The sequence below is a fragment of the Uloborus diversus genome, chromosome 9, assembly GCF_026930045.1.
Source record: "Uloborus diversus isolate 005 chromosome 9, Udiv.v.3.1, whole genome shotgun sequence".
Lineage (NCBI taxonomy): Eukaryota > Metazoa > Arthropoda > Arachnida > Araneae > Uloboridae > Uloborus > Uloborus diversus.
This window is the reverse complement of record NC_072739.1, coordinates 157,718,524-157,733,484: the sequence shown is the minus strand read 5'-3', so window position 1 is coordinate 157,733,484 and position 14,961 is coordinate 157,718,524. Positions and strand designations below refer to the sequence as shown.

At 31.2% G+C, this 14,961-nt stretch overlaps 1 protein-coding gene across 1 annotated transcript in view; it reads right to left on the bottom strand.

Annotated features, from left to right (window-relative positions):
• The window catches only part of LOC129229495 (chondroitin proteoglycan-2-like), a 122,358-nt gene that overhangs the window by 46,226 nt on the left and 61,171 nt on the right, over positions 1-14,961 (bottom strand). Inside the window, exon 2 of the mRNA XM_054863812.1 lies at positions 6,001-6,222. Within this exon, the coding sequence (XP_054719787.1) occupies positions 6,001-6,222 (222 nt within the window). The remainder of the gene's footprint in view (positions 1-6,000; positions 6,223-14,961) is intronic.

Below are 14,961 nucleotides of genomic sequence, written 5' to 3'. Positions count from 1 at the left end.
AAATAATAAACAAAATTATTGCATGTTGCATTTGATGCATATTCAAATTGATTGCAGTTTGGAAGATAATATAAAGATAAATGTTAGGAAGACATCAAGAGGGCAAAATGCTTTCGTAATTACTGGAATAATTAGTTTTGTAAGTACACTGCTGTGCTGTAAGTTTTGCATTGGATCTTGTTTAAATTTATTCACTCACATCCTATAAGAGTAATGAAAATGAAACGGCCGACTACTGGGTCATGCATGACCGAACACTGGATTTCTATGGCCGACTACTAGAGCATTTACTCGTATTAGCACCAGATTGGTTTTTAAAATAAAAATGTTTTTATTCCAGAAATAAGTTATTGAATCATTATCAGAAAGGTATAGCAGAAAGTCTCACAATGTTTTTATTGTTGCATTGATTGCTGAAATCTGTAGGTTAACAAAAATCAACAACCGATCTCTTAAATGGCCGACAACTGGAGCATTTACCCTATACGAAATCTTACCTGTACGACTGCGTTTGAACTTGAAAGTTTTGTACTATCTTAAATGTAAAATAATATCAACTCAAATAATGACTTTGTGGCAGTAATCACTTTAACAAAAGCTCGAAATATACATTTATTTTAAGAAAGCTTGTGTAAAAACATCTCTCATATTTTAAATGTAAGTAAATAGCCAAATAATAATTAGTATTCTTTTTTATGTACAGTGAAAACTATCTTTGCTCGAACAAAGAAAAAATACCTCTACAAGACAGATGGATAAATATAACTATAAATAACAAAATAAATATTGGAGGTGTTTACACACAGAGCAAACTATTATCATTGCTTAAAGAATGGGTGTGTGGTGTGGGGGGGGGGCTTTAAAGCAGAGCAATAACCAGGAAAGGTATTACACGCTTTGGCTACAAAAAAAAAGCGGTCTGTTCTATCATTTGCAGCTATTATAATGCCTCACTGTTTAATGTATCTTCCCCTAAACTTCTTTGCTTAAATGGAACTAGTTTTCTTTCATGCTTTATTAAAGATCACTGTATTATTCAAGATATGATAATTAAAGCATTGTTTCGCAGTGCCGCAAGATTTTTAATGATTTAAAAAAGGAATGTCTGCTACAAATCACCCGTCACAAACCTCATTTAGATGAACAATAAATTGAAGGAAAAAAAACTACTCTCGTCTAGCGGAATAAGTTCTGGTGGTATGCAATTCTCGTGAATATATTATTCTCTGCGTTAAAAAAAATCTTTTGATTATCTCTCTCTTACCATAAAAAAAAACTTTAAGGTTATCATCATTAAAATAAAGAAAAAAGGAACTTCAAACTTTTAAATACGTGTGTGGTTTTGATTTTTATGTTCGAAATTTTAACAAGAACCTTGAACCTACTGACCTGAAGTTGCAGTTTTCCAGGGAATAATTATTCAAGAACAAGTTGAGAACGCCAAAATAGGGTTGTAAGGAGAAAGATGTGAATTCTAAGTAAGTATAAAACATCACATTATTCTTTTCGGTTCTAAACTACCCACATTTTCTTGTGCTTAAAAGCTGATATTTACAGCAGAACTCTACTTTTTAATCTCTTTTTTGTTGAATTAAAATAAAAAAAAAACTATTTACAAAAATTTCGTAAAGAGTAAATGTGTTGAGAAAATATATAATAAATTTTGAAGATGCGTTTTAATTTAATTTTTTTATAAGAAATGTAGATTAAAATAAAGATACCTCCTTACTTTTTAGAATACCACATCAATTTTTTCCATTTAAATGCTTCTTGATAGTGAAATTGTCAAAATCGTGAGATGGCGAGTTAACCGGCAAGCAATTAGTTACGATGATACAATTACAACTTCTCAGTCACCTTTTTCTTTTTTTTTTAATTATTAGATTGGAATTTTCTGAATTAACTAGTAGCCTGTTTATTTCTATGACTAATGATTTTTTTTTTTTTCGATTTTCATGCCTTTTTTAAAAAATAATATTTAAAAAAATTTATTCAGATTCTGTAAGCCATTTCCTTTTTAAATTAATCTATTTATTTATTTTACATGAAAATTCAGATATTTAGACAGTTACCCCTGGTCAGTAGACACTTTTAATTTATCAGTTGTGTTTTTATAATTAGTAGTCACTTTATCCAAGACTTTATTATTTACTAGTGGTACCCGCACGGCTTTGCCCGTAATAGAAAAATTGAAAGGTCTTTTGGTTCGTCTGTATATTTACAAATAATGTATGGTGAATTTTCTCGCCAATTGACTTGTACCCATGTTACGGTTCCAGGTTATGATAATTTCGTAATTTACTCGTCCATCTTATGATATTTTGTTCTCAAAATTGGAATAGAAAAAGAACCACATCGAATTTTCGAAAAATCGCTTGGAGGTGCACACCCCCATGCTACAAACTAACTTTGTGCCAAATTTCATGAAAATCGGTCAAACGGTCAAGGCGCTATGCGCGTGACAGATATCCAGACATACTCCGGACAGACTTCCAGCTTTATTATTAGTAAAGATGAAAGTTTAAAGCAATCTTAAAGCACTATGCCAACGAAAGAATAGCAGAAAACAGTTTGTAAATACTCTATTTATAAATGATATTTCATTAGCTTATAACTAAGCTTAACAGAAGCTGAATCATTTCCTCTTTATGCAACGGCAGTTGACCCCCTCCCCTCCCCCCATCCATTTTCATGTTATAATTTTAAGAGTTTTTTGCTTTTCATTCAAACAATGCGCCTTTAATTAAAAGTACAATTGGCAAAGTAAGCCAGTCTACTTTTCACTGCCGCTGATAAATTCATTATATTAAGTTTTTCAAAAACAACTGGATTCCATATCATAAAATACCTCTTAGTATGTCCGTGAGAACTATTACTCATCTGCTAGGTGATTATTTGCGTTGCATAATTGTGTAAAAATACCTTCAGTGAAGATTGGTAAGCTCTCAGTCATGGTATGTTATTATTTGTATTACTTAATTGCATAAAAATACCTTTAGTTGATGCGACAAAATCTTAATGATTGTGTGTTTGAAATTTTTGAGGGTTTCAGACAGATATCATTATCAGACTCTTGTTCAAACGAAAATGAGTCGTGTTGTTACTAATATAAAAACAGGTTTTCTTGTTAATGAATTCGTTGGCTTGCACCATTAACGACTTTCATTATATCATCCCAACAATCTTCACACAACCAATCTTCGGGAAGCTGGGTTTAGATAATTATAGTCTGATCACAGGTCTTGCAAATAAAGTTTTTCACAGATTCGGATTCCATACAATCAACAAAAAAGGCAAATGAAGTGAAAGTCAAAGTATTTTTGCGCATTAAAAATAATTCTTTTGTCTAACTTTTTCAAACAAATTAACTCATCTTAGTTTAATCCTCTATTTCCCACCGTGACTTTGATGTCACAAAAAATTTCATCATTATATTTCCCTGTCGGAGCGCTTTTATTTTATTGCCCAGTGCCATGTGAATGGTGCAATATGGCTGCTTTACATTTATGTTGCTGGTATTGATACAAGTTAATATTTCAGCCACAGAGTCACAAATCTGTTTCGATAATATAAAGAATTTTGGAAACAAAACCTACCTTATATGTGTTAAATATATAATTCTTTAACATTCTATACATATAAATATTTTTTCCTACAGGAAATAGTAATTTGGGCTAGGCTAAATTTTGTGTGGGAGGGTGAATATTAGGAAACGTGTTAAGTCATAGGTGAATTTCTCAAGCACTTCCAATCAAAAACTAAAAATCCATTTATTATCATATAGTAAACTTCGTCGCGTATTCAATCCCTGACTAAATTTTGAGGTTTTACTTTAATATATGACGCTCGAACTCTTTTAATTGCTCCAAAATCATTTTCATACCATGTCTGGAGCGCAAACCTCCGGGATGGTTATTTCTAGTAAAAAAACATTTATTTGGCTTCAATGGATTGCGCGGGATGAAGCCTTTTATGTGATGTATAAGTTCCGGTCGAAAGTTTCTACCAAATGAAACGTCATGTCGGCAGCGCAAATTAAAACGAAAAATAAATTAATTCCTCAAACCATTTTTTCATAATAGGAAATAATTTTTCTGCGATGAAAATAATAATGCTTTTTAATTTTCAAATCTTTAATTAGTGGTGTTCAGCCATCAACTTTTTCGGCAATTCGTCATGTCAGCAATAATTATGTTGGTAGCCCATACGTAGATACCATTTGTTACTGAACTGATGCGTGCGGTACCGATGTTTTCCGCAATGCTTTCTTTGTGTAATGAGTTTGCTGGCTATCTTATAATTGAAAAGTAGTTTAACTTCTTAAAATACGCTTCTAAAACGTTATTTGCTCCCAAACATTTGTGTTCTCTAACAAAATGTCATCTTCTTTTTTCATCCCCTCCTCGTTTACGTAAATATTCGGACCTTCGTTCGTAACTACTTCCCCACAAGCTATAATTGATTTTACAAAAGTAAATTTGCTTACTTGTGCAAATCTAACTCTCTCCTTCCAAACTCTGACTGTATCGAATTAGTTTTGTTTTTAATCTTATTTTAAGAATGTTTTTTTTTTTTATTTTTTTTTTAACTGCTGACTGCTGGCTTATTTTTACCTCAATCTGTAAGAACTAATTTCGATTTCAAAAATAGTTTTTAATTGAAATTTTCAACGTGATATATTATGAATGTATAATTCAATAGCTATCAATATAAATTACATATATTTACTACATATTTATGTTATATTACTCATCTAAATTATACAGGTAATGTATCATGCCCATTAAGTATAAAAATTTGTAATATTTATCAGATCTGTAACATTCGCATCAGATCTGTAACAATCAAATACAAACCCCATTAAAATGGGGTTTCATGCTCACTTTGACCTTGCCCCTAATTTAAAAAAAAAAAAAAAATCTAACAGATGTGTAGTTAAACTACTCTACTAACATTAACTTCTGAGTATCTTTAAAAATCGAAAATTTCCACTATCAAATTGGCACTTTTCCTAATATTCACCCGGAAGCTAGTGTAAGGCTCAGTTTTGATACGTACTTGCTTGATAAAATTTATTGCTCTGAAATGTTGTTGTTTTTTTTTTTTTTTTTAACATACGTTTTGTGTCACATCACTCTAAAGTGCACTATATATTCATTATTATAAATTATTATAAGACCTGTTTGAGCGATAAATTCGACATTTTCCCAAGCTTATACCTCAAAATTTAAAAATACGGACAATCGATTAAAAGTTAATCCACCGTATGATACACTGAATTCAATTTACTATTTGCATTTTGTACTATGATTCAGGTGCAAGGACTGATTTAAGGATCTTTACTCGTGCAATATTGCCTTTCTAATCAGTTCCAAACTTTTTGTTTAGCCGTACGAGTTTTGTTTAAAGATTTTTGTCAGAGTCAAGAAACATTTAATTTCGATGTGGACACTCAGCCAATAATGATTGAAAGTTCCTCATCCTAATAGACCATCTGTAAAAGTTTTTTTCTATTTTTTAACTGGTGTTGAAAAAAACAGTGCATTAATTTCATGGGGGGGGGGGGGGGAATGTGTGTCGAAAAATAGTAAAACTGGTGTTTTTAATTAAAAAATACTAATTGGCAGCAAATGGAAACGCTTTAATGTACTTTAACTGATAGTTTTTTGAAGCCTAATTTACGCAATGCAAGCTTTCAATTTAATATCTTAGGGAACATGGGAGAAAAAAACTGATATAACCAATGGTTTGAGTAAAAGAGTTGGCATAATCAATGCAGAATAAACAATTTCTTCTTGTTAAAATATATTAGATTTAAAATTTCAAAAGAAAAACATGTACTATAGTCCAAAGCACAAATATTGAGGCGGAAAACCCGAAAAACAAACTTACCTGGGTTAACCTTGCAAAAGTGTATTAGATTAAAAATTTCAAAATAAAGACGTATAGTATAATCCGAAGTACAAATATTAACGCGGAAAACACGAAAAACAAACATACCTGGGTTTCTGAGGCGGTTACCGCAGTTGACCTGCTCGGCGTAGTCACATTGGCCAATGACCTGGTTGAAGTGCAATCTGCCCGGGCATTCTTCGATGGTCGCCCTTCCGTCCCAGCAGTTGTAGTACTGCCAGCAGTAGGTCTCGTGAGCGAACTGCCCCCTCTGTGCCCTGCAGCCACGAGAAAAGAGAGGTTCTGGAAGGCTGAGCGAAGATTGGCACTCTGCGGAAGAGGAAAAAAAGGAATGAAAATTTTAACAATGATAACTTGTTCCTCACCAATTATAGTATTCGCAATCAGAAGTTGTAACCAGTTTTGGAAGCTCTTCTTTTAAGGTTTTTTTTTTTTTTTTTTTTGAGCAATCACGATTGCTTATTGCTTTCATTTGACTGTTTTGAGGTCCTATCATTTTATTTTCCCGCCAGCACCCTCTGCAGCATCACCGTCGACCGGTCGCCTCACGATGCTGCTCCTATAGCGAAAACCGTCTCCAGGTTGCGTCAATATCTTACACACACACGCATACATACACACACTTACGCAAGCACACACGTACACAAACACATACACATACACACACACACACAAACACATACACGCATACATACAGACACCTACACATACACACACACAAACACATACACACACGCATGCATACAGAAACCTACACATACACACACACAACTACCCACATATTTATGCATGCACACAGACACAAACACATACACATACCCCGCTCCCACGCACACAAACACTCATACACACAACTACCCACATATTTATGCATGCACACAGACACAAACACATATGCCTACACACGTATACACATACCCCACCCCCACGCACACAAACACTCATACACACAACTACCCACACAATCATGCCTGCACACAGACACAAACACACATACCTACACACACATACACACTACACACAAACACACATACCTCCCACACACAAGCACACACGCCTACATACACGCACACACACTCGTGATTGCGAAAAACATAATTTGAATTCAAGATGTCAAAATTCAAATTATTTTTATTTTTTATTTTTTCTCTTCGAATCTCTATGTTACTATAACATCTTCCAGAAAACGTACTTTTATTGTAAAATGGATAAATTTCCTATTGATTAGCTAACTTTAATTTCGCGAACAAAGTTGCTTGACTCACAAAATATAAACGGTACTAAAACATGAGAGTTAAAATGTAAAGATTAACTCATTATGTAAGGGTATCAAAATTAGCAGTAAAAATGCAAAATATCAGAGACCTTAATTACAGTAAAAGAAAATACATCTGACGAAAGCTTTTACTTTTTGTCGGCTATCTTTGCATCCATAAGCTCACTTTTTACGCAGAAAAAGAAATTACTTTTTACAAAAACATGTGTAGCTACTGTTTTAATTTTCAATTCTTAGATTGAAACAAATTGTTTAACAAATTGAATAATTTGAAAATAAAAATATAAAAGACATTCAACATTCCATTCTTTTCTACGATGCTAAATTTGTATTTAAAACACTAAGACTAAAAATACGCTTGACTGAAATTTTGAGGAGTATTTTAGATTTTTCAACGCATTAAATACACTTGTAGAGGCTTTAAATATCCCAGTTCATAAACCTATAAACATCTAAAATTTTATGAAAAATGATGTAGGCAAAGTAAACAGCTTTAGCTACAGGAAAATAGGTACTGCCTATTTCTTCAAAAGTCAGTTTCAGAATTTTCTTTTGTACTTTAAAATGTAAGGCTGGGCATCGCGCTCCGCCAGGTAAAACGCCCCAGTAATTGTATTTCCTGATATCAACCATACAAATACAAATACAAAAGTGACGACCAGCAACAGGCTCTAGGCCCAGCTAGACCGGTCCTAGTCAATTTACAATCCCCAGTGAAGATCAATGGCCCTCTTAAAACTATATACTCCCGTGCTCATTACCACCTCTTCCGGTAAGCTGTTCCAAGGTTCCACTACCCTGCTAAAATAATAATTTTTCCTAATATCCGTGTTAGCCTGAGATTTAAATAGCTTAAAACAATGACCCCTTGTCCTGTTTTCAGTGCTAAACTTCAGCCTCATAACATCTTTCATTTTAATAAATTTAAACAACTGAATCATGTCCCCTCGGTCTCTTCTTTGCTCAAGACTACATTTTTAGCCTTCTAAGCCTGGAATCATAGCCTAAATGAGAAAGTCCATTTATTAGCCTTTTAGCTCGCCTTTGAACCCTTTCCAATACATTAATATCTTTCTTAAGATAAAGAGGCCAAAACTGAACAGCATACTTCAAATGAGGTCTTACCAAACTTCAATATAAGGGCAGAAGAACTTCTTTAGATTTGTTTGAAATAGATCTATTGATAAACCCAAGCATCAGTAGAGGGAAAAGGACAGTTCTGCCGCAGGAGGCGGCTCTGCGGCTCATAGCCGCCTCCCACGTTCTGGGCCAGGAGGGGGCTCTAGGGCTCATAGCCCCCTCTCACTCCGCCTCCCACTTCCTCCCCAACCCCTAACGATCTTCCTCCGACCTCCACTTCCTCCGACCTTGGGGTTGCGCCGCCTCCCCCTCCCCCCGACGCCGTCCCTCCCCACAACCGGGGCCGCCGCGAGAACCCGTAGAAGGTGATGAGGTTTTTTCGCGCGCTTTTTTTTTTCGCGCATTTTTGGACTTAGAATATTTTGAACTTGTTGTCATGACAACCAGAGTTTTTAGTTTTCGGTTGGCAACACCTGTTGCTATGCTTTAACTTATGCGGTGTTTAACGTTCATGGCGCCATCTATTGAGAGGTTTATTTTTATTTTTTTTATTTCTACGAATTTAATTATTTTTATTTTTACAGAGTGTTGAAGTTGGGAATCGAACACCCAAACTTTGAGTTAGCAAAAACGTATGCTAACCACTATGCTATATTTTTCATTACTCTTTCAGTCTTAATGTGAATCTGTACCATGACAACGAATATTACAATTAAATTAATTTTAAAACCATCAGTTAATTTACTCTTTAGTACTAATCATGGCATATCATTAACTGAATTTCAGCTCATAATTGAAACTATAATCATTATTATTATTTTTCATAATAACAAAGTTTTCACTTAAGTAAAGATTTATTTAAATACAACCCATTCGAGATTTTAGATTTATTTCAATGCTTTGTGGACTTGAAATATATTTTAAACTTTGATTTTCTTTTTCATGCATTTCAAAATTTATCCTTTTTATTTTTTCTAACTTGTTAAATTTTCTTAACTAATTTCTTTTTTCTTTGTCAAATTTACAAATATTTTTTCTAACTTGTAAAAATTTCGAAGAAATAATTTTCTTAACTAATTTTTTTTTTTTTTTGACTTTCATACAACAAAATATTTTTTCTTACTTGTTAAATTTTCAAAGAAATAATTAACTTAAATATTCTTTCACACATTTTGAACTTTAACGTTTTTTCCTGTCATTTAGCACTTTGATTTTTTTTTCACTATTTTAGCGTTTTTCAATTATTTTCAGTCTTTAACTATTTTCGTAACTTTTTAGTCTTTAACTAATTTCAAGCATTTCAGACTTAGATTATTTTTTCGTGATTTCGATTTTTTTTTTAGTATATTTTAGAGTTTGATCATTTTCTCGCTTGTTTTTACTTTATCGTTTTTTTTCGATATTTTTAAACTTAGAAATTTTTCGCAATTAGTGACTGGAATTGAAACCTCAAATTTTTCGAAACATTATCAGGTCTACAATTTTCATCCAACTAATTTAATTTAAAAACTTGCAATCAATTTACTCTTAGTAGTAATTAGTACATATCATTAACAAATTTTTACGGATTTTAAGAAATCAACTTAATTAATTTTTTCCAGTAAGCAAATTTCGCACTCAAGTTACATTTCATCACTGCATATACGTTTCAAGAGTTTCATTGAATTTATCACATACCATTTAATTAACTCTAATAATTACTTTTTCATTAATACTTAACTTAATCATTTTATCATACATTTATTCCAGTTACAAAATTATGCTTAAAAGTTATTTATTTTTCTTAGCACAAGAGATTTTAACATGTTCCTACTAAAATGCTTTTCACTCTAGTTTGAGTTTACTAAAATAGCAACTCATTTACGATTTAGATTCATTTAATCGTCTTTGATTCTTTTTCATTATTATTATTTTACATTATCACATACGTTATTATTTTTATACATTTATCCATTTAATTTTCCAAAATCTACAATCAATTTACTCTTCGTATTAATTAACACTTATCACTATCAAATATTTTCATGAATTTTAAAAATTATCTTCTTAAATAATTTTTTACTGTAACCAAATTTCCCACTCAAGTTATATTTTGTCACTACATATGCTTTTCATGAGTTTCATTTAATTTATCGCATTTCATTTAATTAACTCTAATAATTATTTTTTATCATCGATATTTAAGTTAATCATATTTTCCTTTATTTATTTTTTTTTTCATGCAAACACTCTTGATGGAATAAAACAAAATTTTCAACTTTCATGAATTAAATCCCCTCTGACTATTTTATTTTACTTTACCATACTTTACTATTTTACTTACTGCGTTTTACTATTTATCATTCATTACAGCTTTTCCAAAATATTACTTTACAACTAACTAATTTCATTAACAGAATTTTCATTACAATTTATAAATTTCACTTTTATTTAATTATTTTTACCTACGCTAAAATAAAACACATCACATAAAAAAGTTAAACATCAATGAAGAACCCGAGAAATGTTAAAATTATAAGTCGAGTATCAAAACTTCATGTCAGCAAATTTTAAAAATAGACTTACCGAAAAATAACTTCTACTGAAATTCATTTCAAAACTTGGAATCAATTTACTCTTAGCATTAATAAACACTTATCATTAAGAAATTTTCATGGATTTTAAAAATCAACTTATTTAATTTTTTCCAGTAAGCAAATTTCGCACTCAAGTTACATTTTATCACTACATATGCTTTTCAAGAGTTTTATTGAATTTATCACATTTTATTTAATTATTTTTTGATTAGTATTAAACTTAGTCATTTTATCGCTTAGTATTTAACTTAATCATTTTCTTGCTTGTTTTTACTTTATCGGTTTTTTTTCCCGTTATTTTTAAACTTAGAAATTTGTCACAATTAGTAACAGGAATCGAACCCACAAATTTTTCGAAACATTATCAGGTCTACAATTTTCATCCAACTAATTTATTTTAAAAACTTGCAATCAATTTACTCTTAGTAGTAATTAACACTTATCCTTAATAAATTTTCACGATTTTAAAAAAATCAACTTATTTAATTTTTTTCCAGTAAGCAAATTTCGCACTCAAGCTACTTTTCATCACTTTATATGCTTTTCAAGAGTTTCATTTAATTTATCACATTTTATTTAATCAACTCTATTAATTATTTTTTGATTAGTATTTAACTTAGTCATTTTATCGCATAGTGTTTTACTTTATTATTATTATTTTTTTTTCATACAAGCACTCTTGTTAGAATAAAACAAAATTTTCAACCTTCATGAATTAGAATCACTTTGGCTATTTCATTTTCCCAATAATATTTTACTTTAACAACTAATTCCTTTAACAAAATCGATTTCATTTATTTTAGTCTTTATCCTTTTCGAACGATACATTCAAATGGACAGCTATACGTTAAATTAAGAAACTTAATCTAAATTTTGACAAATTAAGTTATAGCTAAATACTGACTAAAATTAAGTACAAAAGACTAACCTTTTTGGGGTGAAATCCCTCAAGTACCAGCTATCGCGAAGTTATTTAAAAACAGTGAATGAAATTGTAATAAGTGGATTGTTAATTATAACTCAATCTCACAAAATTACAATTACACGCATGTTTTATTTGAAATCGCTGCATACGGCTGGCTGCCCATCGTCGATTTGCAGAACGCATGCCGTGATATCGCAAATCAACTCGGCTGTTGAAAAAAACTACCGTAATCCTACAGCACTTCGGATCGTCCACACACACACCGAGGCGAATTGAGAAAATGACTTTATCAATATTGCTATCTACCCCTTTACCGATAACAGATAACAAACCCCACGTGCTAGTATTATTCACCACCTGACCTACGTCTTTCAAGTGATGTCACTGTTTCTGACCAATTAAAATTAGTTCACGTTTCTCAAATATCAAGCACATAGATCGACAATAGCCTGATGTCAGGTTTTCCAAACAAAATTTTAGATTTTAATTCGTAGTTTCGAATTAATTTCTTTTTCATTTCAAACTTATAAAAAAAATTTCCAGCTTGTAAGAATATTTCTTTCAAAAACAGATTTTTGATTCAAAACCGTATTTTTTCAAACTTGTAATATTTTTCTACTTAGAAAATGAAATCAAAAATTTTTGTTTTCTTTAATCATATAAAATGTTTTTAAGAAATAATTTCTCAAACTTGTAATATTTTTCCACTAATTAAAAAAAATCAATTTTTTTTTCAATCATATAAAAATAAATTTTTAATCTTACAGCAGTAAATTTTTCCGCAAAAATATTTTTTTCAAATCAAAATAATAATAATAATAATATTTTTGTAACATATTGTTTTTTTTTCCTTTCAATCTTTTTTTTTTTCAAAAATTTTCAAACTTACAAAATAAAATTTTTTCAACTGAATCTTCAAACGAAATGATTTGATTAAATTTAAAACTCAATATCACTTTACTCTTAGTATTAATAACCAATAGCACTTAACCATTTACTCTTTGCACTCTAAGTATTAATTAACACACACGCATTACAAATAATAATAATAATGTTTAAGATACTTACGAATCATCTACTCAAGCTTTCAAATATCCATCTAGCATGTTATTGTTCATTCGTGTGAGGGAACTTGTAATAAAACTTTACTTATCAACCGAAATTATAAGCGAAAATATCGCATTTTTTAGCACTTAATATAATCGTACAATTAACAAATTGGTTTTAACTTTGAATTTAAGAAAAATAAAAACTATTACACACTTAGTAACATATCTATCGATGTATATTATTTCATGACAAATCACAAATAGGTGAGGATCTTTTATCGATCATGTGACCAACTAAGTTAAGAAAGAGCGTTCTTATCTCATATGAGAATTTATAAGTCTTTAATATTTCTCTTTAATGTAAGTGTATTGATACGTACGAGTTTGTGTATGTGAATATAACTGTGTATTGTTTTCAAACCATTGTCATGTTTAAGCTTTACGGTTCTAATTTTGACTTTCCACTTAGCATTATTTGAAGTCCTTCGCATGTATTAAACTATAGAAATATCACAAAAATTATATTTTCATTCAGTCTTAATTACAAAACCATACAATAAGATGAAGACAACACCGATAGTATAAAGATTACTTACAAGAAAGTGCATATAAAAAATATATGTAAGAGTGATTTCAAAGTATAATCCATCAACCATATTCAACAACTCAATAAAAACACAAGTCTCTTTTAAAATGATAAACACAATTTATTCACACACACAGTAAAAGACAATTAAATAAACTTACATCTTTAAGTAAAACTCTTCAAAACTTTCAAGCATATTTTTAACATCGATTGCATCAAATAAATCAGACACATGACATTTTAAACATGGACTATCAACATTCAAAGTAACGAAGTCACGAGTCAAGTTTTCCCAATTAACATTAAAAAGAGCCTGTTCGAAAAAAGTGTCGAACTTTCGACCCCTTGTTAATGATTCACATTCATGCACTCTCATGTAAAAAATGAATCCATTTTTACAACCCACACATTCTTTTTAGAAAGGTACTTTATGTTGCATATGAGCTCATCAAATAGTCACTTACGTAGAGAATCAGCCAGTTTACCAACTTCTTGTGATGTATATGTGCTGATTTTATCACATCGACAATCACAGGGATATTTTTTCTCAATTTCCGAAAGGATGTACTCTTTTAGAGTATAAGTCATAAGTTTGTCTTTGACACTACGTGAGATACAAGGGGACGCGTGTCATAAGTTTGTCTTTGACACTACGTGAGATACAAGGGGACGCGTAACACAATTTGTCAATCTGGCTTTCCAAAAGTAGAACTCTATCAGGCATCAACTGGAACTCTTCTCGTTTCAGTTTGAACAATCTTTGCACACTAACACAGATGTTACCATTCGCACTCGACTCTCCTTTTTTTTATAACAAAAGCGAAATCACGGTCTTCGATTAATTTTTGATTTATATTTTTACGTAGGCTTGAAATAAGTGATCTCCACACATCTGGTTCTAAGGAAATACCATCCATAGTTGGTCGAAAAATACCATCTTTCCCACACGTATATCTTCTAATATGCACGCGTGTACGTTTCCGAAAAGTATTCACCAAAAGTGAAAATACAATCACCCAAGTGTATCATATCATCAGGCTGTGGAGAAGCCTCAATGTTCATTTTCATGTTCGTTGCATCCCATCTGTTCATCTTCAGGCTTCAAAGTTTCAGAATGATTTTCACCAGTGTTAGTCATTCTTAACTCTCATAGGATTAGGAGTCACAATACTAAAACAACTTCCTGTGAACTTAAAAAATAAATCAAACTAGGTTTTAACACTAGCTGGTGAAGAAAAATCCTAAGTACATAGAATAAAATTTCACGATCTCTTTCAAAGCTCAGAATCACCCTGAAAATGATTCTCCAAACATCCACTATAAACCAATGAATATTCACTTTAACCAATGAGAAGTGTACATAAGTCTCTTGCTACTGACGTCATAGAATATCACACGAGCTGGTGAAGAAAAATCCTAAGTACATAGAATAAAATTTCACGATCTCTTTCAAAGCTCAGAATCACCCTGAAAATGATTCTCCAAACATCCACTATAAACCAATGAATATTCACTTTAACCAATGAGAAGTGTACATAAGTCTCTTGCTACTGACG